The sequence below is a fragment of the Octopus sinensis genome, linkage group LG14 (assembly GCF_006345805.1).
Source record: "Octopus sinensis linkage group LG14, ASM634580v1, whole genome shotgun sequence".
NCBI lineage: Eukaryota > Metazoa > Mollusca > Cephalopoda > Octopoda > Octopodidae > Octopus > Octopus sinensis.
The window spans coordinates 3,955,661-3,981,642 of record NC_043010.1 but is presented as its reverse complement, the minus strand read 5'-3'; the positions used below and the strand labels follow the sequence as shown (position 1 = coordinate 3,981,642).

The window sequence follows — 25,982 nt, the reverse complement described above, 5'->3', positions numbered from 1 at the left end:
ATGATGGTCATTTTTCTTCTAGCACTGACAGCAGCCACTCAAGCTGCTCGCAGTAGATCTCCTTTGTTATCATTTGGTATAGGTTTAAATGTTCAAAGTGGATTAAATCTTTCATATCCCACCAAACAGATAATAATACCTTACATGGGTGATCTTCTTTAACCTGGGGTATCAGTGTTTCTCCTTTCCCTACCAACTGCCTTTGGTGCTTAACATTTCTATAGAGAACCCATTTCTCATCACTAGTCACTATTCGGTCCAAAAAAGGTTCATTCATGAGACATGACAGCAAAGAAGAGCACACATTCACTCTCTGCATGTGATTAGACTTGGAAAGTTTGTCAGGAACCCATTGACCCAATTTACTGACCGTTCCAATGGCACGCAGGTGTCGATGAATGGTTGAATGACCAAATCCAAACTTCTCAGTTAGTTCCTCAACAGTTATGATGGGATCTTGTTTCACCAGGGTTTGCAGGACATCTTCATCAAGCTCTACAAATCTTCCACGATGAGGCTTGTCTTGTAAGCTGTGGTTTCTGGCTCAGAATTCCTGGAACCACCATTGACATTGGCTTATGTTTATTGTGCAATCCTCATTTATTGCATTAATATTCCTCACACTTTCCATTGCATTGTTGCCTTTATTGAACTCATATAGCAAAGTATACCGAATATGCTCCTTTGTAACTTCCATTATAGCTTTGAAAAAATAACTGTTAAAATCGAACTGCACTCTTGAAAACTTGTACTAAGAATAAGCACAAGGTAAAATTACTACCTGCTTTTATAGCGACTTGATGGAGGTAGTTTATCTCATCCCCCTCCGACATTTAGTTCATCATCATCATCATCATCATCATTTAGCGTCCGTTTTCCATGCTAGCATGGGTTGGACGGTTCAACTGGGGTCTGGGGAGCCCGAAGGCTGCACCAGGCCAGTCAGATCTGGCAGTGTTTCTACAGCTGGATGCCCTTCCTAACGCCAACCACTCCGAGAGTGTAGGGGTGATTTTATGTGCCACCGACACGGTGCCAGACGAGGCTGGCGAACGGCCACGCTCGGATGGTGTTTTTATGTGCCACCGACACAGGTGCCAGACGAGGCTGGCAGACGGCCACGCTCGGATGGTGTTTTTATGTGCCACCGACACAGGTGCCAGATGAGGCTGGCGGACGGCCACGATCGGATGGTGTTTGTTACGTCCCCAAAGCACGGAGGCCAGTCTATGCGGTACTGGCTACGGCCACGTTCGGATGATTTTCTGTGTGTCCACCGGCACTGGTACCACAAAGATACAAATTCCATTGATGTTCATCTATTTTGATTTGTTTTGATTTGATTTTCACTTGCCTCAACAGGTCTTCACAAGTGTCACAAGAAGGAAGGTATGCACAGGTGGACTGACTACGTCCCAGTAGGGGCCACGGGTTATGGCCTGACTAGTCTTGCCGGGTCTTCGGATGGTGTTTTTATGTGCCACCGACACAGGTGCCAGATGAGGCTGGCGAACGGCCACGATCGGATGGTGTTTGTTACGTGCCCACAGCACGGAGGCCAGTCGATGCGGTACTGGCTACGGCCACGTTCGGATGGTTTTCTTGTGTGCCACCGGCACTGGTACCACAAAGATACAAATTCCATTGATGTTCATCCATTTTGATTTGATTTGATTTGATTTTCACTTGCCTCAACAGGTCTTCACAGGTCTTCACAAGTGTCACAGGAAGGAAGGAAGGTATGCACAGGGGACTGACTACGTCCCAAGTAGGGGCCACGGGTTATGGCCTGACTAGTCTTGCCGGGTCTTCGGTTGGGTTTTATGTGCCACCGACACAGGTGCCAGATGAGGCTGGCGAACGGCCACGATCGGATGGTGTTTGTTATGTGCCCACGTCACAGAGGCCAGTCGATGCGGTACTGGCTACGGCCACGTTCGGATGGTTTTCTTGTGTGCCAACGGTACTGGTACCACAAAGATACAAATTCCATTGATGTTCATCTATTTTGATTTGGTTTGATTTGATTTGATTTGATTTTCACTTGCCTCAACAGGTCTACACAAGTGTCACACACTTGCCTCAACAGGTCTTCACAAGTGTCATAAGTAGGTGTCACACACTTGCCTCAACAGGTCTTCACAAGTGTCATAAGTAGGAAGGTATGCATAGGTGGACTGACTACGTCGCCGGGTCTTCGGATGGTGTTTTTATGTGCCACCGACACAGGTGCCAGATGAGGCTGGCGAACGGCCACGATCAGATGGTGTTTGTTGTGCCCACAGCACGGAGGCCAGTCGATGCGGTACTGGCTACGGCCACGTTCGGATGGTTTTCTTGTGTGCCACCGGTACTGGAACCACAAAGATACAAATTCCATTGATGTTCATCTATTTTGATTTGGATTGATTTGATTTTCACTTGCCTCAACAGGTCTTCACAAGTGTCACACACTTGCCTCAACAGGTCTTCACAAGTGTCATAAGAGGGAAGGTATGCACAGGTGGACGACTACGTCGCCGGGTCTTCGGATGGTGTCTTTATGTGCCACCGACACAGGTGCCAGATGAGGCTGGCGAACGGCCACGATCGGATGGTGTGTTGTGCCCACAGCACGGAGGCCAGTCGATGCGGTACTGGCTACGGCCACGTTCGGATGGCTTTCTTGTGTGCCACCGGTACTGGAACCACAAAGATACAAATTCCATTGATGTTCATCTATTTTGATTTGGTTTGATTTGATTTTCACTTGCCTCAACAGGTCTTCACAAGTGTCACACACTTGCCTCAACAGGTCTCCACAAGTGTCACACACTTGCCTCTGCCTCAACAGGTCTTCACAAGTGTCACACACTTGCCTCAACAGGTCTTCACAAGTGTCATAGAGGGAAGGTATGCACAGGTGGACTGACTACGTCGCCGGGTCTTCAGATGGTGTCTTTATGTGCCACCGACACAGGTGCCAGATGAGGCTGGCGAACGGCCACGATCGGATGGTGTTTGTTGTGCCCACAGCACGGAGGCCAGTCGATGCGGTACTGGCTACGCCACGTTTGGGTGGTTTTCTTGTGTGCCACCGGCACTGGTACCACAAAGAATACAATTCCACTGATGTTCATCTATTTTGATTTGTTTTGATTTGATTTTCACTTGCCTCAACAGGTCTTCATAAGTGTCACAAGAAGGAAGGTATGCACAGGAGGACTGACTATGTCCCAGGTAGGGGCCACGGGTTATGGCCTGACTAGTCTTGCCGGGTCTTCTCACGCACAGCATACTTCCATAGGTCTCGGTCTCTAGACATTTCCTTAGTGAGACCTAAAGTTCGAAGGTAAAACACCTGCAGGGTGCCATGGGTAAATTGTCACCATTTTATATTTTAAATTTCGCACATGCATATAGTTTGTTTTTGATTGTGTTGACTACACAGTATAGTAGGGTCAGCTGGGCACCATGTGTGAGAAAAACAGCACCATGACGCAATTCACTTTGCCAGAAGTTTGGAAATAAAATGCTGTACTGCTTGACATTTACACCAGAAGCTCCAGCACGAACATTTCAGAGTGTTTAGGTGTCAATCTGAGGGCATGTTAAGGCAGCAAGCTGGCAGAAACGTTAGCATGCCAGGCAAAATGCTTAGTGGTATTTCCTCTGTCTTTACATTCTGAGTTCAAATTCCGCCAAGGTTGTCTTTGCCTTTCATCCTTTCGAGGTCGATAAATTAAGCACCAGTCGCATACTAGGGTCGATCTGATTGACTGGCTTCCTCCCCAAAACATTTGGGCCTTGTACCTAGAGTAGAAAAGAATCTGAGGACATGTACCGCGAGTGATAAAAATCAAACATCCAGTCAACATCATGGTGTTTGAAGTGATCGCTAGAGATGGTAACATTATGCCTCCATTCATCTTCCCACATAGCCTCACACTAACAAGAAGGCCTACATCAAGTGCTTGGAGGAGGTAATGCTGCCCTGGGTCAAGAGGGTGACTGCTGGAAGACCCTATGTCTGACAACAGGACTCTGCACCATGCCACACAAGCAGGAGAACCCAGTCATGGCTGTCAGACAATTTCTGCAACCACATCACCCCTAACATCTGGCCACCTAACTCCCCAGACTGCAACCCCCTTGATTATTATGTGTGGGATGTAGTTCAGTGAGAGACCAAAAAAACTCCTAGTAGCCCCAAAGTTGAACTGAAGGCAAGGATTAGGGCAGCATTCACCAACTTAAACAAGGAGACCACACAGAAGTGTTGCAGGAGATTCCAAAGTCGTCTGGAGGCCAAGGTTGAAGCCAATGGTGATTTTACTGAATAAATTTAGTATTTCAAGATATTTTTATGTAATTTTGGTAAAAATATCTGTTAAAATGAGATTTCAATGTTATTTTCATTTTTGCATAATTTAGATGACAGTTTATTCACTGCACCCTGTATGTATATATATATATATATACACACAAACACACACACACACGCACACATGTATGTATATTCAGACAAGTATCCACATATTTGGCTTTGAGCTTTGTAACATTATTAAGTTCATTGGGATACCTATTGGATAATTTTGTGTGCTGACTATTTTTATTAATCATGCTATGGTAGATAGGTTTTCATTTTTGTTAGTCAAATAACTTGGTATATTTATGTTTTGTGAAGTAGTGTTTCTGAAACAAATTTAAGTATTTCTTAGAAATAAGGAATTTTCCATTGAGCTTACAGGATAAGCTGAAACCAATTTGATTATGGCTTTAGATTTTATACCTCTTGAGAGTTGTCCACGTTAGGAAGAGAGTTAATCTTTTCTCAAAATTCTCTATTCTCCAATTATTTACCATAGTATTTGCAACTCTCTCAAATGTTGTTCTGTCTAAAGAAATACTGGAAATACACTTAAGAAAGTTGCTAACAAGGTTCTTAAACCTGGAAGTTGAGGTTTTTGAAGTTTTTGTTAATCCTCATTTAACATCCACTTTTCCATGCTTGCATGATTCAGACGGAATTGCTGAGGCAGATTTTCTGTGGTCTGATACCCTTATTGCCCACTCTCATATGTTTCCAAGCAAGGTAATATTTGTCCATAACTATACATGCATTTCACAGAAAACTGGAAAAAAAAAACAACCTTGCTTGTATAACAATGATACTCATTTACAACCATTTACATGATGTTGAGATGAGTTTACATGATGTTTACATACATACATGCATATATATCTTAACTGAATTTAATCTTATGTATACATCATCATGGCATAAACACAAAAAGATTTTGCATCATTTATATATAGTCATAAGCTAGCAATTCAGTTCATCTCAAGTCCAATTCAAGTACATGTCGTTGATAAACCACAAAAAGTGCAAAATAGCAGTATCCATTACACCAGAAGGGATCTGGGACAAATTGTCTCACCTATCTATGACTTTCAGGTGTTTTAATAGCCAGTGCAATGAGGGAGTCACCCTTCAGGCACCCACAGTGAACCAGCAAATTAACAAAATATGAGTGGCCAATAATATATATATAAATAAGGATAAGATCGTTAATTTAAAAATAAAACAACGATTTTATCAAGTGGTCAGCATGGTAAAAATAACTTTCAAAGGTAATAATTATCAAAATTATAAATAAGGGTATCTACGAGATACCACCATGCCGAAAATAGCAGTCATGATCTGACTCTAAACTACCTTAATTGTTCATATATCAACACGGAGAGAAAACAAAGATAGATACCCTAATTTATAATTTTATATTGATACCCTAATTTATAATTTTATATATATTTATGGAGGCGCAATGGCCTAGTGGTTAGGGCAGCGAACTCGCGGTCGTAGGATCGCGGTTTCGATTCCCAGACCGGGTGTTGTGTGTGTTTATTGAGTGAAAACACCTTAAAGCTCCACGAGGCTCCGGCAGGGGGTGGTGATCCCTGCTGTACTCTTTCACCACTCTTTCTCTCAATCTTTCTTCTGTTGGCCTGCTCGCTTAGCCAGCGGGGTGGCGTCATTCGAAAGCTAAAACAAAGCGAACGCATTGTGACCAGTGATGTGTAGCAACATCTGATGATCTGGTCGGTCACGTGATCACGTGATATATTTATATAATGGACTACTTTCACTTTCTGTTTACTAAATCTATTCATAATACTTTGGTCAACCCAAGGCTATAGTAGAAGACACTTGCCCAAGGTGTCACACAGTAGATCTGAACCCAAGAGCACATCGTTGTGAAGCAAGCTTCTAAACCACACAGCCTAATCTACACTTAGGAAACAAGATTTTCATTACATTTCTTGTATTGTTCCCGATACACATGTTTATGATCTAAGACAACATCTAAGAGGCTAAATACTTTTATGTTTGTAGTTGTCGCAATGTTAAACACTGTTTCTCTAACTAGATCTCTCCTTATTTTGTCAGCTTCTAATAACCGTCTGATGGTTTTTAATGACAAAACAGTTTCATTGAGAAGTAGAAATATCTATTATTTATTAATTCATCAATTCATTTATTTCTTGACAACATCAAGAACATGGTGCAAGGGAGGTGACTCATATCAAGATAGTGATACAAAATTTAGATGCAATACTGAAATTTAGACTGGTTACATTTACTAATGGGTAAAATTAGTGTGTGTGTGTGTGTGCATGCTGCTGCATGTATATCTTCATCAACATCATCATCATCATCATCATCTTCATCAGTTTTATATATATTTCTTGCATTGCTAGATGAATTTAAATGACACTTGTTGAGGGAAGATGTCATTTTTTTTCCTGTTTTTCAAGAGAGATATTTTTCATCACTGCCAAACATCTAAACCGAGGAATTCTTTGAACTCCGGAATTATTGTTTATTGGAGGAAATTAACACTGTTACCATTTTTTTCTTGCAACAGCATTAATGAAGATATATGGCGTTAATGTTTACACACACATACATTAAATATGTGTGTGCATAAATGTGTGTGTATGTATAAATAAATAAATAAATAAATAAATATATATATATACAGTTCAATTTGAAGACTCTACTAGAGTGGATGAAAGCGCTACTATATATGATTTATAAAAACATGTAACATACTAATAAATATCTGTAAATATAAAACCATCCAAATTTCTGAGTACCTCATTTCTTCTAATATATAATACCTGTACATCATCTCCAAACCTTCTGATACACATATATATATATATATATATATAATTTATTATATAGAAGGAGCTTCTACAGGACTAGAACTGTTTCATTCAAGAGAAATCTTCACTCTTGAATGAAACAGTTCTAGTCCTGTAGAAGCTCCTTCTATATAATAAATTAATTTTACTCTACTATGTATTGAGTACCTTATTTACTGTGGTTAACCCCGAATCAACCCGGGACCTACATATATATATATATATATATACACACTCACACACATATATATATACACACATTTTTTTATGTATAAGTAATATAACATACATACAAATATGCATATATATTTATACACATTTCTACTCTTATTTATAAAAGAGTTTTATGACATATGACAGTATATTATATATGGCTTTGTACTTAAGAAGTTTGCTTCAAAACCAGATGGCTCTGATCTCACTGTGCGGCATCTTGGATGAGGAGCTTAGGTGTGCTTTTGTACTGACCAATGTTTTTTGTGCTGAATGTGAATCACCTAAACGGAATAAAATCCTGTCGTGTGCATGTGTGTGTATGCATTTGTGTGTGTGTGTATGTGTGTGTTTGTCGGATGGCTTGAATGTATTTGTGTGTGTGTCTGTGTGTGAGCATGCACACACATGTATGTATTTGTGTGCACGTGCATACTGCATGTACTTTATATGCACTTTCTGGCAAGTTGTGGTGCACCTGAGCACTGTATACAATAATTTCATTATTATTATTATTATTATTATTATTATTATTATTATTATTACACAGAGTGTAGGATAAAACACCCCTTGGGCAAAACCCTCTCAGACCTCCCACCCCACCTTGGTTATATTTTTGGCAGAGGTGTACAAAAAGCAACCCACCCAATTTTTTTTTCATCTTTTTTACGGATCTCAACGTTTTCGGCAAGGGAGATTTCAGACCCTAACAAAAAGTCAGCATTTTTTGTCTAAAACGCAGTTTTAATCATGATCATGATAAATGAGATTGAGTTTGTTGCTGTTGGTAGTAGTAATGGTAGTCTTATTACTAGTCACAGTTTTGGAAGTGGTGTTGGTGATACAGATAGTGATGATGATGATGATGATGATTATATCAGTAATGATGGTGATGGTTGCGGTGATGGTGGTGGTGGTGGTGGTTGTGGTGGTGGTAGTGGTGGTGGTGGTGGTGGTGGTGATGATGATGATGATGATGATGATGGTGATGATGATGATGATGATGATGATGATGGTGGTGGTGGTGGTGGTGGTGGTGATGATGATGATGATGATGATGGTGATGATGGTGGTGGTGGTGGTGATGATGGTGGTGGTGATGATGATGATGATGATGTGATGATGATGGTGATGGTTGTGGCAATGGTGGTGGTGGTGGTGATGATGTGATGATGATGATGATGATTGATGAGATGATGATGATGATGATGATGATGATGATGATGATGATGATGATGATGATGATGATGATGATGATGATGGTGGTGGTGGTGGTGTGATGATGATGATGGATGATGATGATGATGATGATGATGATGATGATGATGATGATGATGATGATGATGATGGTGATGGTGATGATGATGATGATGATGATGGTGGTGGTGGTGGTCGTGGTGGTGGTCGTGGTGGTGATGAATATTTTTGACTTGTAAAAGACATTTGAAGTTAATTACATGTTAGAATTCAGAAAATATGTACATTTGGCAGTAAGGTCTCTTGTGTTCTGTTATTTTATTCTACATACTTATTTTCGGTTGAATATATTTTTGTAGATTTAAATATTGGAATATTGGAAAACAGAAGTTTTTTGCAACAGCATTTTCTGTTTTTGTTTACCTATAATTTTAAAAATTGTTATAATTATATTTTATAATTGTTATTTCTAGCATGTGGAGAGAACTTCTAGGTTTAACTGCATGCACTGGCTGAAAATCGCCTGTACTTGTGCAAATGAATGAACAAGTTTAAAAACATCCAGAATATTGGTGTTGAGTGGGGTACGAGGGGTGTCAATTGTTTGTTTTTTTTAAACTAAAATTTTAGAATAAAACTTTTGCAGAATCATAATGACTGTATTTTTCTGTGTAGAATCCAAAAATAATTTTCACAAGGATAAAAAAATTTGTAGGGTAGAATCTAAATTTTGAAATGCCAATTTTGGTTCAGAATCGGAATCTCTGATAACAAAAACATTGGAATCTGAAAAAAGTAAAAAAAAGAAAAGTGGTGGGATTCTTATTGTACACCACCGAAAATATAGCCAAGGGAGTTTTGTCTGCTTTTGCACTTTAACTTAGGGGGTTTTGTTTGAGGGGCTTTTGTCTGGATCACTTGTATGCATATGTATGCTTTTCTGTTTATGATTACATCAACCTTAAGCCCAGTGTTATTTATTTTGTGTCCCTTAATATGCTGTAAACAAGCCATCTGACAAACAGAGGTTGATAAAATAGGTACTGGAGTCAATATAAAGAACTAAACTCTTGAAAAATGCTTGCAGGTCAAGGAATGGAAGAAGTCAAATTATGTATATACAAAAACAAACAAATATATAAACATATATATATATATATTTCTTTACTACCCACAAGGGGCTAAACACGGAGGGGACAAACACGAGGACAGACAAACGGATTAAGTCAATTACATCGAACCCCAGTGCGTAACTGGTACTTAATTTATCGACCCCGAAAGGATGAAAGGCAAAGTCGACCTCGGCGGAATTTGAACCCAGAACGTAACGGCTGACGAAATACAGCTATGTATTTCGCCCGGTGTGCTAATGTTTCTGCCAGCTTGCCGCCTTTGCCAGCTGATATTATACATCAGTTTATTGATTTGTGTTGCAAGAGTCCTGATGTGAAATCATGTGTTGAAACAGATATCGTTACATTTCGGAATGGTCAGTTTTTTTTTTTTGCCAAATAAACACATGCACTATATATTTGTTTTTTACTCATATATTACTGGTCTTTTTTTTTTTTTAAACTCGTCTCCATTGTTTAGAAATCTTTCTTCACACACATCTGTGACCTCTTCAGCAACACTTTAGTTTTCATGTGTGCTCTTGCTCCACTTACTTCATTCTGTTCTTCTAAGATGTGCATCATTATGTGCGCATGCATTTTCATCTGTGTGTGTGTGTATGTGTGCGTGTATGTGTGTGTGTTTGTATGTATGCTTGCGTTTGTCATTGTTGTTAGCAGCAGTATGGCCTACCCCTCTAGCTAGAGTTCTATGTCTAAAACAGGTAATCTATAGTCTGGGTGCTTCCTATTATTATTTCAATACTCTGGTGGATGGAGTTAGCTATTTGCTCGATGCTCTCCAAAGTGTTAGCTTCTGGATCATCAACATTATCTTGTAGGGGTGCTTTGGCTACTATGTTATCATCCACATAACAAGAGTATATGGTTAGGTTTATAGAGTTCACTGCAAATTTTTCTTCAAGTCTCCTATCCCACCATACCATAAATAGGTTAGCCACATCGCCAGCAATACTGACACCGATGGCTGCACCTTCCGCTTGGACGTATATCTTGCTATTAAACTTGAATACATGGCCCTTGAGTTACGTCTTGGTACTTGCACTCACTACATGTGTGACCATCTTTTTAACCTGATCATGGTTTTTGGGGGGTCTGTATAGCTCTAGTCCACCCATTCCATCTCTCTTTAGGGGTCTTCTTGGCCATAGAAGTTATAGTAAGGGGTCTACCTCTTATCAATCTAGTGGGGCAGAAAAAAACTAAGGTCATATTTATTTAAGTAATCATTGTCACTTGTCAGTCCCAGGAGGTGACTAGTTCTGCAATGTCAACACCACGAAACTCCACATCACTTTTGCTGATCCCCTCCACACATTTCTCCACATCAAAATCGACATCAATGGTTGGGTATAGGGACACTATGTCCATACTGCCTATTAGGCATCCCATCAGGTCGTAGGCATGGTTGCACTCATTGATTCTGCTGAGGAGGTCCTCTGTTCTGTCACACACACCTGGGGGCATTTTTATTAGAGGGCGTATGATCATTTAGAAGAAGTAGGTGATCCAAAAGTTGTTGGCAACATTGGCGCCGCAGACCGGTGTCGTCGGAAGTCCTGTCACTGGGTCAGTAGCCATCTTATTTATGGTCCTTGTGCAGTCCAAACCGAGCCTGGATGTCATTGGCTGTGTGCTTCTTTGCCCCTAGAAAGTTTGACCACATCATTGAGCATTGGGGATCTCTCTTTCCTCACACTCCCATATTGCTGTTTCCCTCATATTGATGGTGTGGGGTTGCACCGCTTGGATGTAGTTTGGTATGTTGTCTACCAACATTCTGCCGGACTTGTCTATGGGGAAGCACACAACATCCCTATTTCTTGTGCACTGTATGAGCTTGTGCAGGCCACTTGCAGACTCCTTGTCAAGTTTGCTGTGTCTCTCTACCACTCTGTCTACTAGTATATTGTTCTAAAATTTGTCAAAGTTTAGTACTGGCTATGGTGAAGCGAGCTTCTATTTTGCCATTTGTCTGTTGAGGAGTGCAGACTCTTTTGTTGAAGGGTAGGGTTGTCGGATAAATACATACGGCTCATATCTGCTCATATTGTATGATTTATCCCATGGATTGAAGAATAAGGAATAGAAAGGGTTGGTGTCATTTATACCCATTGTACTACTAACTATCATATCATTTCTCTGGTTACCATCTCGTTGGTGGTGTCTGTTGTTATTGGTGGTGGTGGTGGTGGTGGTGGTATATTGTTGTTGTCAGTAATGTTTGTATTAGTTTGCATGTTTATACAGTTGTTTCCTCTGTTGTTGTTGTTGTAGTTGTACGCAGCCTTATTATTGCCATTATTCTTATTTTCATAGTTGTTGTTGTTACTGTTATTACCGTCCCCCCTCCATTAAATTTATGGCTATTATCTCCCATTCTGCTGACCCTATGTTTGCTTCCATTATCTTCACTGCTAATACTATGGCTATTCTGGTCCTTAAGTTTGGTATGCTTCTATGTTTGCATGTTTGTTCTTTTGTATGCTTCTATCTTTCTATGTTTGTATATTGTTGTTGTAACCATTATTGTTGTTCTTCATGGCATTAATCTTTTCTATGTTACCAATCTGAGAAAAGAATACTCAATGCCATAATAACATATTCTGTTTTGATTAGTCAGTTTGAGTTACAGGCCAAGTGATAACTTGTTTAAAGATCCTGTATACCCATGGGTGAAACTCAGGGTAGCAACAGACTAAACTCAACCCAAATAATATGCATGTACGTGTGTGTGTGTGAGTCTTCAAAGAGGACATTAGTTCTGTTACTTTGACAGAATACTTCTCAAAAGACAAATCTAAGAATTTCTTTATATACAGTAATGTTCACTATAAACACACACACACACATATATTCTCTTTACACCTGCTTGTTGTTTTTACACCTGTCTTCACATTCGTTTTTCTGTAAATTTCAACTGCGTGGCATCTTGGGCAAGTGTCTTTTGCTATAGCCCCGGGCCGACCAATGCCTTGTGAGTGGATTTGGTAGACGGAAACTGAAAGAAGCCCGTCGTATATATGTACATATATGTATGTGTGTGTATGTGTTTGTGTGTCTGTGTTTGTCCCCCTAGCATTGCTTGACAACCGATGCTGGTGTGTTTACATCCCCGTCACTTAGCGGTTCGGCAAAAGAGACCGATAGAATAAGTACTGGGCTTACAAAGAATAAGTCCCAGGGTCGATTTGCTTGACTAAAGGCGGTGCTCCAGCATGGCCACAGTCAAATGACTGAAACATGTAAAAGAGTATATATATATATATCTTCTATGCAAACATTCAAAATATACACATATATATAACCCTAACCCACTCTATATTGGTCTCTTCTATCATCCACACTGCCACCCTTGTCGTATGATAAAGAAAATTTGTTCTCTGCCACCTTGACTGCTACTCCCAATTATGGTCAAAAGATAGCGTCCAACTAACAGTGGAGCTCAAGGCAATCCAATACTGTTACACAATGAATATTGTCACAGTGTAACAGAAAATCTAAAAGACCAAAAACCAGAAAAGGTATGCAGTGATATATAAAAAGGACATTGAATGTCTAACATTTATATCAAGGATTAAAAACTGAAGGTTTCCGTGGTTATGCAACAAAATTAGTTTCCTTTTAGGAGTGTTATGGGGCAAAAAACCCATATATATATGTGTGCTTAAGATTCAGTTTAAATGAAGTAACTACACAGCTAAACATCTCAATCACATAGATTAGGTTCAGTCCCACTGCAAGGTACTTTGGGTAGGTGTCTTCTTCTATAGCCTTGGGCCAACCCAAAGGCTTATGAGTGAATTTGGTAGTCAGAAATTAAAAGAAGCATTCTGTGTGCGTGCGTGCGTGCGAGTGTGTGTGTGTGTGTGTGTGTGTGTGTGTGTGTGTGTGTGTGCATGTGTGTTTGAAATTGTATTTCTCTTGACTACATGGTTCTTTTACTGATTGTAAACAGAAACTTCACTAAAGGTGTTATTTGCCTGTAGTCCACCATCTGAGCTTCTGGCCATGTCTCAAAATGCTGCCCAATTTATTTGGTGTCCTTTGTTTCCAGTTGTTCACAGAAACATCTGAGCTGCTTTTTATTCATTAGAGTGGGAGATTAGTGGTGAACCTTGCTTGGAAACAAGTGGGTTTTGGTAACAGGAAGGGAGTCCAGCTGAAGGAAACTACTCCAATGTACTCCATTCTGACCCAGGCAAGCAGAAAAAAGTAGTCATTAAATGCTGATGGTGGTGGTGGTGGTGGTGGTGATGATGATGCTGTTCTTGTAGAATAAAGATGAGTGTGGAAGTGCTTGTTGATTAAGGAGAATTATCATTTGTCATGTGAGTTAAGTTTTCCTTGTATGGTCATTTGAACCAGGTCATATTGCTTTTCTTAATTTGTATTTCTGTCATGGGTGAGTCCTCTGCTGTTGTGTTTTCAAAGAAGCTATGGATGAGTATTTGGCTGACCTTCTTCTCAAATCCATGGAAGGTTGCTTCATCATTTGTCGTTATAGGTATTTGCTTAATAATATTTAGTGGATGGTTAGAACATGAATCTACTTACAGAGGGTGGCCGTTTGGTGTATACGGAGTTCACAGCAAACTAGGGTTAAGTCCAATACCCAGTAAATTGACAGATACTATGTTGGTTGCTATTTTCATCTTAAAATTCTATAAGTTAGCTCACTGTCAGAAACGCAGTGAAGGAGACAATTCTTCCTCCTAACCCTTAGATTATTTCAACCTTGTAAGTGAAAATGAATTGAAATCATATGTAATCCCATTGGTCTGTATCTGTACTTCAGTGGCAGATTTAATTAGTAATTTGATTTAACACTTCCATCTAATCCTTTGGGGCCTTTTATGAAGTCTTCTCTATCAGAACTATTTAGACCAGGCCTTATACCAGAGCCTAACTGAATTTTGAAATATGTTGCATTTTCCTGCTGCAACCTAGTTACCTCTTCTTTCTTTTCCCCCTCACCTGTCTTAGAGACCTAGCAAAGATCATGCATGCTGCAGTTTCACCTCTGATAAAGTCATTAAAAAAACAATCCTTTACTTCCATCTTGAAATCTGTTTTCAACAGTTATGTATCATAGCATTCTGCATCATTCTTAGCATATGTTTCTGACTGACTCCTGGTTTAAATCTTCAATGTCAATATACATACATGATTATATTTTTTTAATATAACAAAGCAAGTGTGTAAGTTAGTGTCCTTGACCATGACCAGTGTCAAGATTGATATTGATGGGAAAAAACGAATGAAGGCACATTCAAACTGAAGACCTAACTCAAATGCTTGCAAAAGACACCCAAAGTATCAGAGATTGGTACTAAACCAGGCAATGGATTAAGTATCTTAACCGAGTTGATCATGGAAGAATTCGAACTGAGGACACAAAAAGCCAGAATAAATATTGCAAAATTGATTTGGGCAGGATTTGAACTCAGTGTGCAGAGATTGAGAACAAATACTGTTCTAAATATCTACAGTTGTAATGCCTCTGCCAATTCACTGCACTTAATAAAGCATCACTTGCATTAATTCACTATGCATTTTTATTCTTTCTCTACCAATACACTTCTTTAAATGACATTTATTTCATATACATATTCACTGAACATAGTCTTCTTATTAATAAAGTGCTTATACTTACTCGGATTAGTTTCTAGTGATATTTACTAGGCTCTCTTTAAACTTTCTTTTCACTTCTAACCCAAGCAACTGAAAAAGTTTTTCAACTAGTTTGTCAGATTCCATTTCTTTAATATTTTAAAACTCTGAGAAAGAACAAAGCCAATGAAACTGCTAAATGGATTGTAAATGAACCAGTAATACTATACAGTCAACTCTAGACAGCATTTCCAAACATTAACAGTCATCAACACCAAAGTAGATGTATATCTTCAGGGTAGAAAAGAATCCTGATTCATATTATGTTTGATTTTGTTTGTTGTATTTATCCCTCTCCAATTGCAGATAAAACACCTTTATTTTTAGTGTTTACGTCAAGCATAATTTTTTGGAAGTGGTTGGCAGTATGGAGAAATGGGCTGTGTCATTGCTTTGAAAGTATTCAGAGACCAGCGTGATTGTTAGCATTACTGTTTCTACTGAATAGCTCCATGTTATCAGATACAGAAAAAAAAAATGTGAATGGAAATTCTATTGTGTCAACTTTGTAGTGAGGAAAGCCAAGGCATAGGAGTCAGTGGAAGTCAGGGTAAGGGAGAAGGGTCATAGTTAAGGTGACGGAAGGAGGGGAACTGTGTGAGATGAGAAGGGAGTTGGCACAAGACTGCTGTAGAAATGGAAATAACAGAGAGAGGACGCCTCACCCCGACTCTGGTTTAAAGACTTGTGCATGTTGACAAGTTACATTATGTCAGTCAGTTGGTTCACCTTTTTCTCTCTTATATTACATTTTTCTATTTGGTTTGCAAGATTCTTGGTGTGAACCTGTGTATTCAGACATGTTTTGCTGTATCACAGGAGGATCATTATGCCAGTAATGAACACACTCACTGGTTCTATTCCACTTCTTATTTTATCATTCTACTCCTACATTTTAGTATCACAGGCAAAGTGATAGTGAAATCAAAGTTCTAACTTATTTTCTTTTTACTCTAGACATCATAGTGGCTCAACGAAGCTAATAATACATAGATTATTCTACAGATTTGAATATTATATTAAAAATCTTATCTAAAATGTATAGCTGTGTAATCAATTCAGATGCGTAACGATATAATTTGGCAGTATTAATCTAATTTCAGATTTTCAGTCACAATGTTGTTGTACTACTTCCTCCTTTGTGGAAAGTGTTGATAAATTCAGATTATGAAATCAATAAAACAATTTGCTTACAAATCAGTTATTTTTTCCCCACTTTTTACAACTCATTTGTTTTTATAGGTTGCCATAACATCAGTTATATTTATTCATGTGCATCACACGGTTAATTAAAGTTATTTGTCTTTTATCTTTTTTTTTATTATTTTTCATTTATTTTATATTCTATACTTACAATCTTCAAAATAAAATATAAAAAAAAAAAAAAAAAAACTTTACAACCATTATTATTCTTTGACTGCATAAGTGACTAGATAAACTAGATAACTCTTTCTATAAATGAAACTGTTTCCAGCATAAACTTCCAGTATTTTTGTCCATCAGCAGCAGCTATGATTTCTCTTTACTTCTCTGCAAATCTGACGATACTTTCTGCTGCACTAAACTAGATACCATTATCCTAGCCTTAATAAAAATTTACTTATTTATACTTTCTTTCTAAGTCACCTTTTCTGAGATTCTTTCCTAAGATATGCATCAATCAAATATGCACAATTGTTCCAGATAGGCATAATTCATATAGCATATACAGATACACACATGTGTGTGTGTGTGTGTGTGTGTATGGGGGGGGGGACTCTCTTTCTTGATATAAGTACCTGATAATTGCTTCTCCATCAAGAAATCTCAAGTAATAGGAAAACAGGCATACTTGGAGAGTAATATAAAATAAGGATGATGATGATGATGATAATGATGACGATGACGACGACGATGATGATGATGATGATGATGATGATGATGTCAACTTTGATGATGATGGCAGTAACAATGTGACCATATAACTAACATACACTGAAGTGCTGTGGAATTCCATATTTGCATATGTATTACTTTCCAAAACTAATTATGAATATTTCATATGAAATATTAACAACACTAACCTCACTCACCCTTTCATTCTGAGTCAATAAACACAAAGAAGAATTTATTAAGTAGCATGTGATCTAATTTCTGAAAATTCTCTCTTCTGAAGTTTTGCTTTATTAGCCATAATGAATGGCTCAGTCTTTTTGAGAAACTCCATTAAAATTTTAAAGATCCAGGAGCTCACGTGAAAAAAAAAAATGAATAGCCTGATAGGAGACTGCATTAAATCAATCATTAGGTGAGAAAAGAAAAAAAAAAGAGGAATGTGTGTGTGTGTGCGTGCAAGTGTGCATGTGTGTGTGTGTGTGTGAGAGAGAGAGAGTGATACTGGCCATAAATCAAAATATAGAAATAATTACCAAGAATATAACAAATAAGGGATTACCAAATGGGATAAATATTGTAAACAGAAAATTGAAAGCATTTTGAGAACTATAACAGATATTATTGAAAAATCTGATGGCACAACTATATTAGTTCTTAGCGACAATGAAACAAAAAAAAAAGACAGGTGAAAATGATATTGTAAGTTGGATAAGGAGCACTCATTGAACAAATTTACCTTTCAAAGAGTTAAACATCAATCCAAACAGTGTTTGTAAACATATCTCAATATTTTACTTTTATTTCATACTAGCAGTATCACCCGGCATTGCTCGGATTTGTTTCGACCCTTTAGAATTGGAATTTTTGAAAAGTAAAAATTTTGCATTATGTAGCTTGTTATTCTCTTTAGGTGAACATTTTTCTGGTTGAAATACACCAAAAAATGACGACAGAGCAGTCAAAAAATTGTAAAAAAATTGGGATTTTCATAGAAAAAAGCACCTTTTTGATGTAAATAATTTCTTGTGTTAACATGGTCTGATTTGAATTTTTTCTTCTATGGAAGGAAGAGCAAGCCTTCTTCTATCATACTCTCAATTTTGGTCATTTTGCACCTCAGGGTCTCGGAGGAGATAGTGTTAGTTGAAGGCTACCAAACCTGCCATACACAGACAACTTCAGCTTTATATAGAGAGAGATTACAAGTGTATTGCAAAATAATTATTTCATAATTCCACCCAAACTTTCCCATATTACACAAAAGTTGTGTTCCCAAAAGTTACCCCATAATGAGGAATCCCATAATGTGATGTGTATTCTCCCATGACTTCAATGTTCAATGATCTGTTCAGGCAGATTTGGTTATTTTTTCTGATGCGATGAAGTGCACCTGAGATCTGTATGCATTAAGCTCATTATCTCATGATTTTAACATTATTATTATTATTATTAGTCATTTAACTATTTATGTAGTTTGATGCTTTCAAACATCTCAGCAACTATTCCTGACATACCTTCAACATTCCCGGTCTCAAGTAATCAAGGGGAACCTATTAGGGGAACATCATTTTGGTTAACTGAGTAATCAAGTTAAAATTAACCTAAAAAAGTAACTGGCCATTCTTCATCTCCCATTTAACCCTTTTGTTACTGTATTTATTTTTAGATGCTCTGTGTTTCTTTCAGTTACTTTAAATGTAACAAAGAATTTATTAAGATAACTTAGTTATCATTAAGCTACTGTTAGGAACATAAAGTGTGACTAAAGTTTGGTAGAAGATTTTAATTCAAAACTTACGAAAACAAGACATTTGTATTACAGAGCCAGAGCCGGTTTCAGCCAGGTTGGCAATGAAAGGGTTAAGGTACCTTTTCATTATCCTAAAATCATACTCCCATCCATTTCATTTCAATGTCCCTAAAAATGTCATTGTTATTTCGGATGCACTTGTTTTCAAAGAATCCTGTATCAGTCAAACACACTATCTGGCAAACTAGTAAAACTTTATCGCTTACACTATCATAGCTAGAACATTCACATACCACTTTTTCCCAAATGGAGCTGATAGTCAGCATTCTGATATCAGTCTTTACTACTAATTTTCTTTCTCGCTTTTAAGAACTGTTGTATGGCATTTCGAGCCGTAATCAGGGAGCTACTAAGCAACAATTTGCTTCTTTCTCCAAGCACAGGACTAATGAATGTTTTTCAGTAAGTTGCATCCTAAAAATGTCCAGCTATCTTTTATGTTAAAGGTTTCTATATCTTCATTCTTGTTTAAATATGCATATTTTAGTGTTTTTTTAAGGTTCAACTAAACACTGGGATCTCATAATTTGCATCCTTTCCTTCTAATGCATAACATGTATGTTCTGATGTAAGCACTAATCTATAGATAGAGGTATGGTATATAGTTAAGGTGAAGGTATGGCTGTGTGGTTACGAAGTTCATTTCACAACAGTACAGTTTCTGATTTGATTACACTCTGCTGCACCTGAAGCAAATGCCTTTTGCCACAGTTTCTACCCACTAAATTACACTGACATGACTATGACAGAAGTTATTTGCTCAAGGTGGAACACAGTGGGATCGAACCAAGATCCATGTGGCTGGAAAGCAAATTTCTTAACACACAGTCATTATTGCACCTACAGATTACTGTAAGCAATTTCAGCTTGAAAAGGGAAAGGTTATGGAACAAATGTTATGTAGGAGAAGGAAGGTATGGAAGTTTTGAAATCTTGCTGGTTTGTTTAGGGATCAGCAACAACTGAACCACTGTGGTGTTTACTGTGGGCTTCAAACCTTTTCCAAAAAGTGTTCATATTTAATGTGTTTGTAGGTCATTGAGTAGATGATGGCTTTTAAAGTCTAGTGCCACAGACTTTTAAATTTCTTTTTTGCTTACATAATCTTGCCAGTGATGGACACGAAGTGATATGTTTGGATATTTTTAAATGTGTGATGTGATATAGTATACAAATGGGTCAAGGGAAAATGTAAAAACATCAAAAGTGGGTCACTACAAAAATAAGTTGCTGATCCCTGGTTTAGTGAAAGTTTCACACAATCTCAATTGATGCATATATAAAAAGGAATGACAGTCAAGAGACTTTTAACATAAAAGATAGAGAGCATATATATATATATATAGATAAAGTATATACCTTTTGTCAATGTACACATCAGCGAAAAAAATTAATAAATTGATGCATCTAAACAGAAGCATCATAGTATTTATTTTACCTGAGATACAGAGAGTCCCTTGTCACTCTTGCCTCAGAAATGCAGTGAACTAGTGATTGGCTTTTGGGAACCTTTAACCAATGAAGCTACTGTTTACAAAATTTATAGTATAAAGCACAAAAATAATAAAATCTTCTTGAGAAGCACACTCCTCATCGAGAAGAGACATAATATGTAACACCATTTTCCTGTTTTGTTTTCTCTTTATAAAACCAATTTGACCATCAAAGCTGATTGGATAGAAGATACTAAACGATGGACAGCTACTTTTCTGCAGATTATGCTAGAATTATTAAGATCCCTTACTCCACAGAAGAAGGCTCCCTGGGCCGTCTTTGGATTACTTTGTGCTTTAGATTACAATCATCGTGCTTGCCAGTGTATCGGTTCTGATGTTTCTCAGCTTGTTATTGCAATCAACAACTATGATGACAATATCATTGTCAATAACCTAAAGGACCATATTCATTATTAAAGCTGGTGTAAAGGTATTGAGCCCTATTCAGTTTCACAATTCAAAAATTTATTAAAGATTGTATATTGGCTTATGAAGGTGCTTTCTCATTTGGAAACGTACCCTGCAGACCATTAGTCATCTGAAAACTGTTGGGAAAACACTTCATTATGGAAAAAAAATTCCATTCAATAGTAATTTTAAGTTTCTCACCCTGAAGTTGTCAGATGCCTGAGGTTATGGTGAGAAAAGTTTTAAAAACAGAAAGATTACAGACCCCACCTCTTCTCTCTTTCTCTCTCCCCTTTCTCTCTCTTTCTCTCTCTCTCTCTCTCTCTCACATATACACATCAGGTCAACTAATATATTCATTAAAGTGCATATTAACAAGTCATGATATATTTAAAATTGAAGAAGAAACATAGAATGAAATTCCCAAGAAATACAGAACTAAATTTAATCTTTTAAATACTAGAATAGACTGAAAATTTGATTACATTTTCTCTAATCCAAATCAGCAATGCAAGAGTATAGCAACAACAACAACAACTTGAAAGCGGATGAGTCAATTCTTAGGAGAAGCCAATACTGATAACATCTACACACATGTATTACCATAATTGTATAAATTATAATTTAAGAATAAATTATGCTAGGTGCATTAAATACTATAATTAAAGATGTAAGGACTGGTGCAACATTCTTAGGAATCTGTGATGGGTTTCCTTCCCCCAAACTCGGTAGCTAATCAAAAATAAGTAAAAGAAATCTAATCATAGGTGATGCAAGAGGATTAATGGATATATCTCTACATTTTCTACATTCTATTTATTTATTCTCTCTTATTAAACTAACCTTTCTTTGCAAGATCAATATCCAAATTCATTATTTTCTATTATCTCCTATTTCCTTCATATTAAGAATGCTGCGCGAGATAACCGAGGCTAAGAATGTAATTATTTTTATTGTGTATCTAATTCAAAACCTTATTATTTATGTGCAACTTATTAGTCAATTTTTTTTTTTAAGATTTTGTATTTTTATACCTGATACATTATGCACATTGCAAAAATATATTTAGTTTGTATAGAAGAGAATACCTTTAAAGGTATATGGGTGAATTTGTGCCAGTGTGTGCACATGCATGTGCCCATATGTGAGTATATGTGTATGTGCACACACACACACACACACACACACACACTCACACACACACACATATATATATAAGGCGGTGAGCTGGCAGAAACGTTAGCAGGCTGGGCGAAATGCATAGCCGTATTTCGTCTGCCATTACGTTCTGAGTTCAAATTCCGCCGAGGTCGACTTTGCCTTTCATCCTTTCGGGGTCGATAAATTAAGTACCAGTTACGCACTGGGATCGATGTAATCCGTTTGTCTGTCCTTGTTTGTCCCCTCTGTGTTTAGCCTCTTGTGGGTAGTAAAGAAATATATATATATATAATATATATATATATATATATATATATATATATGTTTGTAATATGTTTGTATTTACACACTTTAAATATTTAGCTCAGTAGGTAAAGTTTGACACAGGCACTATATTACAAGTATTGTAAACTACGTCAAATATAAATTCCAGAAAGCATAAGCAAACATCATGTTCTTCATTGAGAAAGCATTTGCAAACAAAATATTCTGAGCAAAACCATGGGACGTAGAAATGTTGGTAGAGCCATGAGAAGGTTTGAAGTAATGCACTTTGCATTACTACCTGGGATACATACATAAAAGGAACTTGCTATTTTGAAATATTTCAATTATCAAAAAGCTGTCTATGAAGAACAAAGAGCAACAAAAACAAAAAAATAAGAAGAATACTAATTAATGGGAATAGATTTATAAAGGAAATATGAAAACTTAAGATACAGCAAATTTCAAAGAGAAGATATTTTACAAGTATAGTCTTAATGAATAGGAGTGGCTGTGTGGTAAGTAGCTTGCTAACCAGCCACATGGTTCTGGGTTCAGTCCCACTGCGTGGCATCTTGGGCAAGTGTCTTCTGCTATAGCCCCGGGCCGACCAATGCCTTGTGAGTGGATTTGGTAGACGGAAACTGAAAGAAGCCTGTCGTATATATGTATATATATATGTATGTGTATGTATGTGTTTGTGTGTCTGTGTTTGTCCCTCTAGTATTGCTTGACAACCGATCCTGGTGTGTTTACGTTCCCGTCACTTAGCGGTTCGGCAAAAGGGACCGATAGAATAAGTACTGGGCTTACAAAGAATAAGTACTGGGCTTACAAAGAATAAGTTCCGGGGTCGATTTGCCCGACTAAAGGCGGTGCTCCAGCATGGCAGCAGTCAAATGACTGAAACAAGTAAAAGAGTATATGAAAAATTACCACTTGTTTGAATATTACAGGTTTAATAAAAAAAATTACTCAATATTTACAGCAACTTCAATAAACATGCAAAAGTTATTTATAAATCCCGTCATGGTTTTGTGGCCAAGAAGCTTGCTTTGCGGCTGTATTGTTTTAAGTCCAGTCTCATTCCTTGGCACCTTTTCAAGTGTCTTCTATAACCCCAGGCTGATCAGTGCATTGTGAGTGAATTTGGTAGACGGAAACTGAATGGGCACCCATATGTATATATATATCTGTGTGTGTGTGTGTGTGTGTGCATGCGTGTGTGTGTGTGTGTATGTGTGTGTGTGTGTGTGTGTTTGTTCCAACCACTGCTTTACAACCAGAGTTGGTTTGTTTACAGCCCCATAACTTAACAGTTTGTTAAAAGAGATCAACAGCATAAATACTACACTTTAAAAAAATGCACTGAGGTTTATTTATTTGACTAAATGCTTGAAGATGGTGCCCCAGCATGACCACAGTCTAATGACTGGAACAAAGTAAAAGATAAAATAAGAGAAATGAAACTGTGTGAGATATATTATAAAGAGAATGCAAGGTTTTGTAAGCAATGCTGTGTTAATAATGATTCAAAGTCTTTTGATAAAACTTTATGAATTGATTCTACGTGGTTTTAAAAATTGCTTTCCAAAGTGACTAATTCATTTTTAGAAGTAAAATATTCTTTAAAATCAATACAAGTAAAATACTAATAGAAATAACAAAGGAACTTGACATTTATCTTTTGTCAAATATAGGCTGGTGTAGTTGGTTATGAATGCAGAATGCATGCGTTTTATGGTGACTCATGCTTCTCAATTTCAATCTTAATAGTATCAAATCTGCCTTTTCGTCAACAGGATTATGATAAAATAGGTATCACTAATATACAGCATAATTTCACTCAAATACATCTTCTCTGTCATCCAAAAATGATCTCCCTGCTTGAAAGAATTGATTGTGTGATAAATGTGATATATGAATCAGAGAAAGGAGCTATGAATATGAAGTCAACTTGGATTTAAAGATAATAAGCTCGTGCATGCTTATTTATGAGAACAGAATGGAAAAAAAAAAAAAACTAAAACATAGCAATAAGGAATAAATAATAGTAATTAGGAGTTGATGAAGTGATACTGAGAAAAGTTCAGCTAGAATATGGAAGAAATGATGAACTGGCCAAGTGGGATAATGCATCTAATCCATTCTAGCAAATATGTGAGAATGATGAGCAACATCTGGATGATGGTTATTTTATATTCAAACTAGCGACATGGAGAAGAATATGACAATAACAATGAAGTTAGAAGGTATAGTTGTAAATTTTGAGAATGGACTGAATAATAGATTAAATGTTTGGTATATTACAACTCTGAGTTGAAATCCTACTTTGATCGACATGATCTTCTGCCCTTCTAAGTTAAATGAATTAAGCACTAATGCTGTATTGAGATAAATTACCAACATTTACACACTATTTTATGTGTTTTGAACTTTGTGCTTCTTACTTTCGTGCAGTCTTGTTTTTCCTGAACTTATAACTAGAAAAATAACCAAAATAATTACTATCAAAATTGTATTTGATATATCTGGCCTCCGTGCTGGTGGCACGTAAAAAACACCATTTGAGTGGGATTGTTACCAGCATCGCCTTACTGGCACCCGCGCCAGTGGCATGTGTAAAAGATTCAAGCGAGGTCGTTGCTAGTGCCGCCTGACTGGCTGTGTGCCAGTGGCACATAAAAGCACCCACTACACTCTCGGAGTGGTTGGCGTTAGGAAGGGCATCCAGCTATAGAAACTCTGCCAGATCAAGATTGAAGCCTGGTGCAGCCATCTGGTACATCAGCCCTCAGTCATACGTCCAACCCATGCTACCATGGAAAGCGGACGTTAAACGATGATGATGATGATGATGATATTGAATTCATGCAAAATTGTTTATTTATCACAAATATTGATAATAATAAATATACTCTTTTAGGATGTTTTGTGCCATTACACCAATAACATGAAAATGCATAATTTCCTTTTAATTTTTTAATTTTTTTTTTCTTATACATTTGAGCCTTCAGGAGTCAATGATGACATCTTGTATTGGTAAAGAAAAAGAACATATGTTTATGGTTCCTGACCAATTCAGTGAACAAATATCGATAGCTTCCAATGTTGAAAATGGGCATGGTTGGATTGAATCAGATACTGTACTCTATGAAACATTACCAGGCAAGTACACTGAAATTTTTATATTGTTTGCAATCTTGTACTATTTTTAATTTCATTTTTATTGCCAAAATGCTGTCTATGGTATAGAATTTTCAACCAATGTCATAATCTTTCTTTTTTTAAACAAGCTTAGAATGAGTTAATAAGTTCTGCACTTAAACTGGCAGAGTTTAGTTTTTTTATTTTTCAAGTGAATTTTCCAACATGTTTTTCACTTATAAACTAACAGGGGAAGCATCTGACAGAAATTCTGCTGTTAACCACAGCAAGTTGATAGTCTGTATTGACTTGATTGCTGGTTTGGGCACAGGCTCTTTTCTGGCCCAAACAAGCCACTATTTCAGGGGCTTATATTTCCTATGACGACTTTATGCAAATTGAAGTCGGGTTATT

The 25,982-nt window shown here is 37.3% G+C and overlaps 1 protein-coding gene across 1 annotated transcript in view; it reads left to right on the top strand.

Annotated features, from left to right (window-relative positions):
- The window catches only part of LOC115219545 (protocadherin-18-like), a 47,623-nt gene extending 22,040 nt beyond the window's left edge, over nt 1–25,583 (top strand). Inside the window, exon 3 of the mRNA XM_029789749.2 lies at nt 25,432–25,583. Coding sequence (XP_029645609.2) covers nt 25,432–25,467 — 36 coding nt within the window. The 3' untranslated portion in view covers nt 25,468–25,583. The remainder of the gene's footprint in view (nt 1–25,431) is intronic.
- The last annotated feature ends 399 nt before the right edge of the window (nt 25,584–25,982 follow it).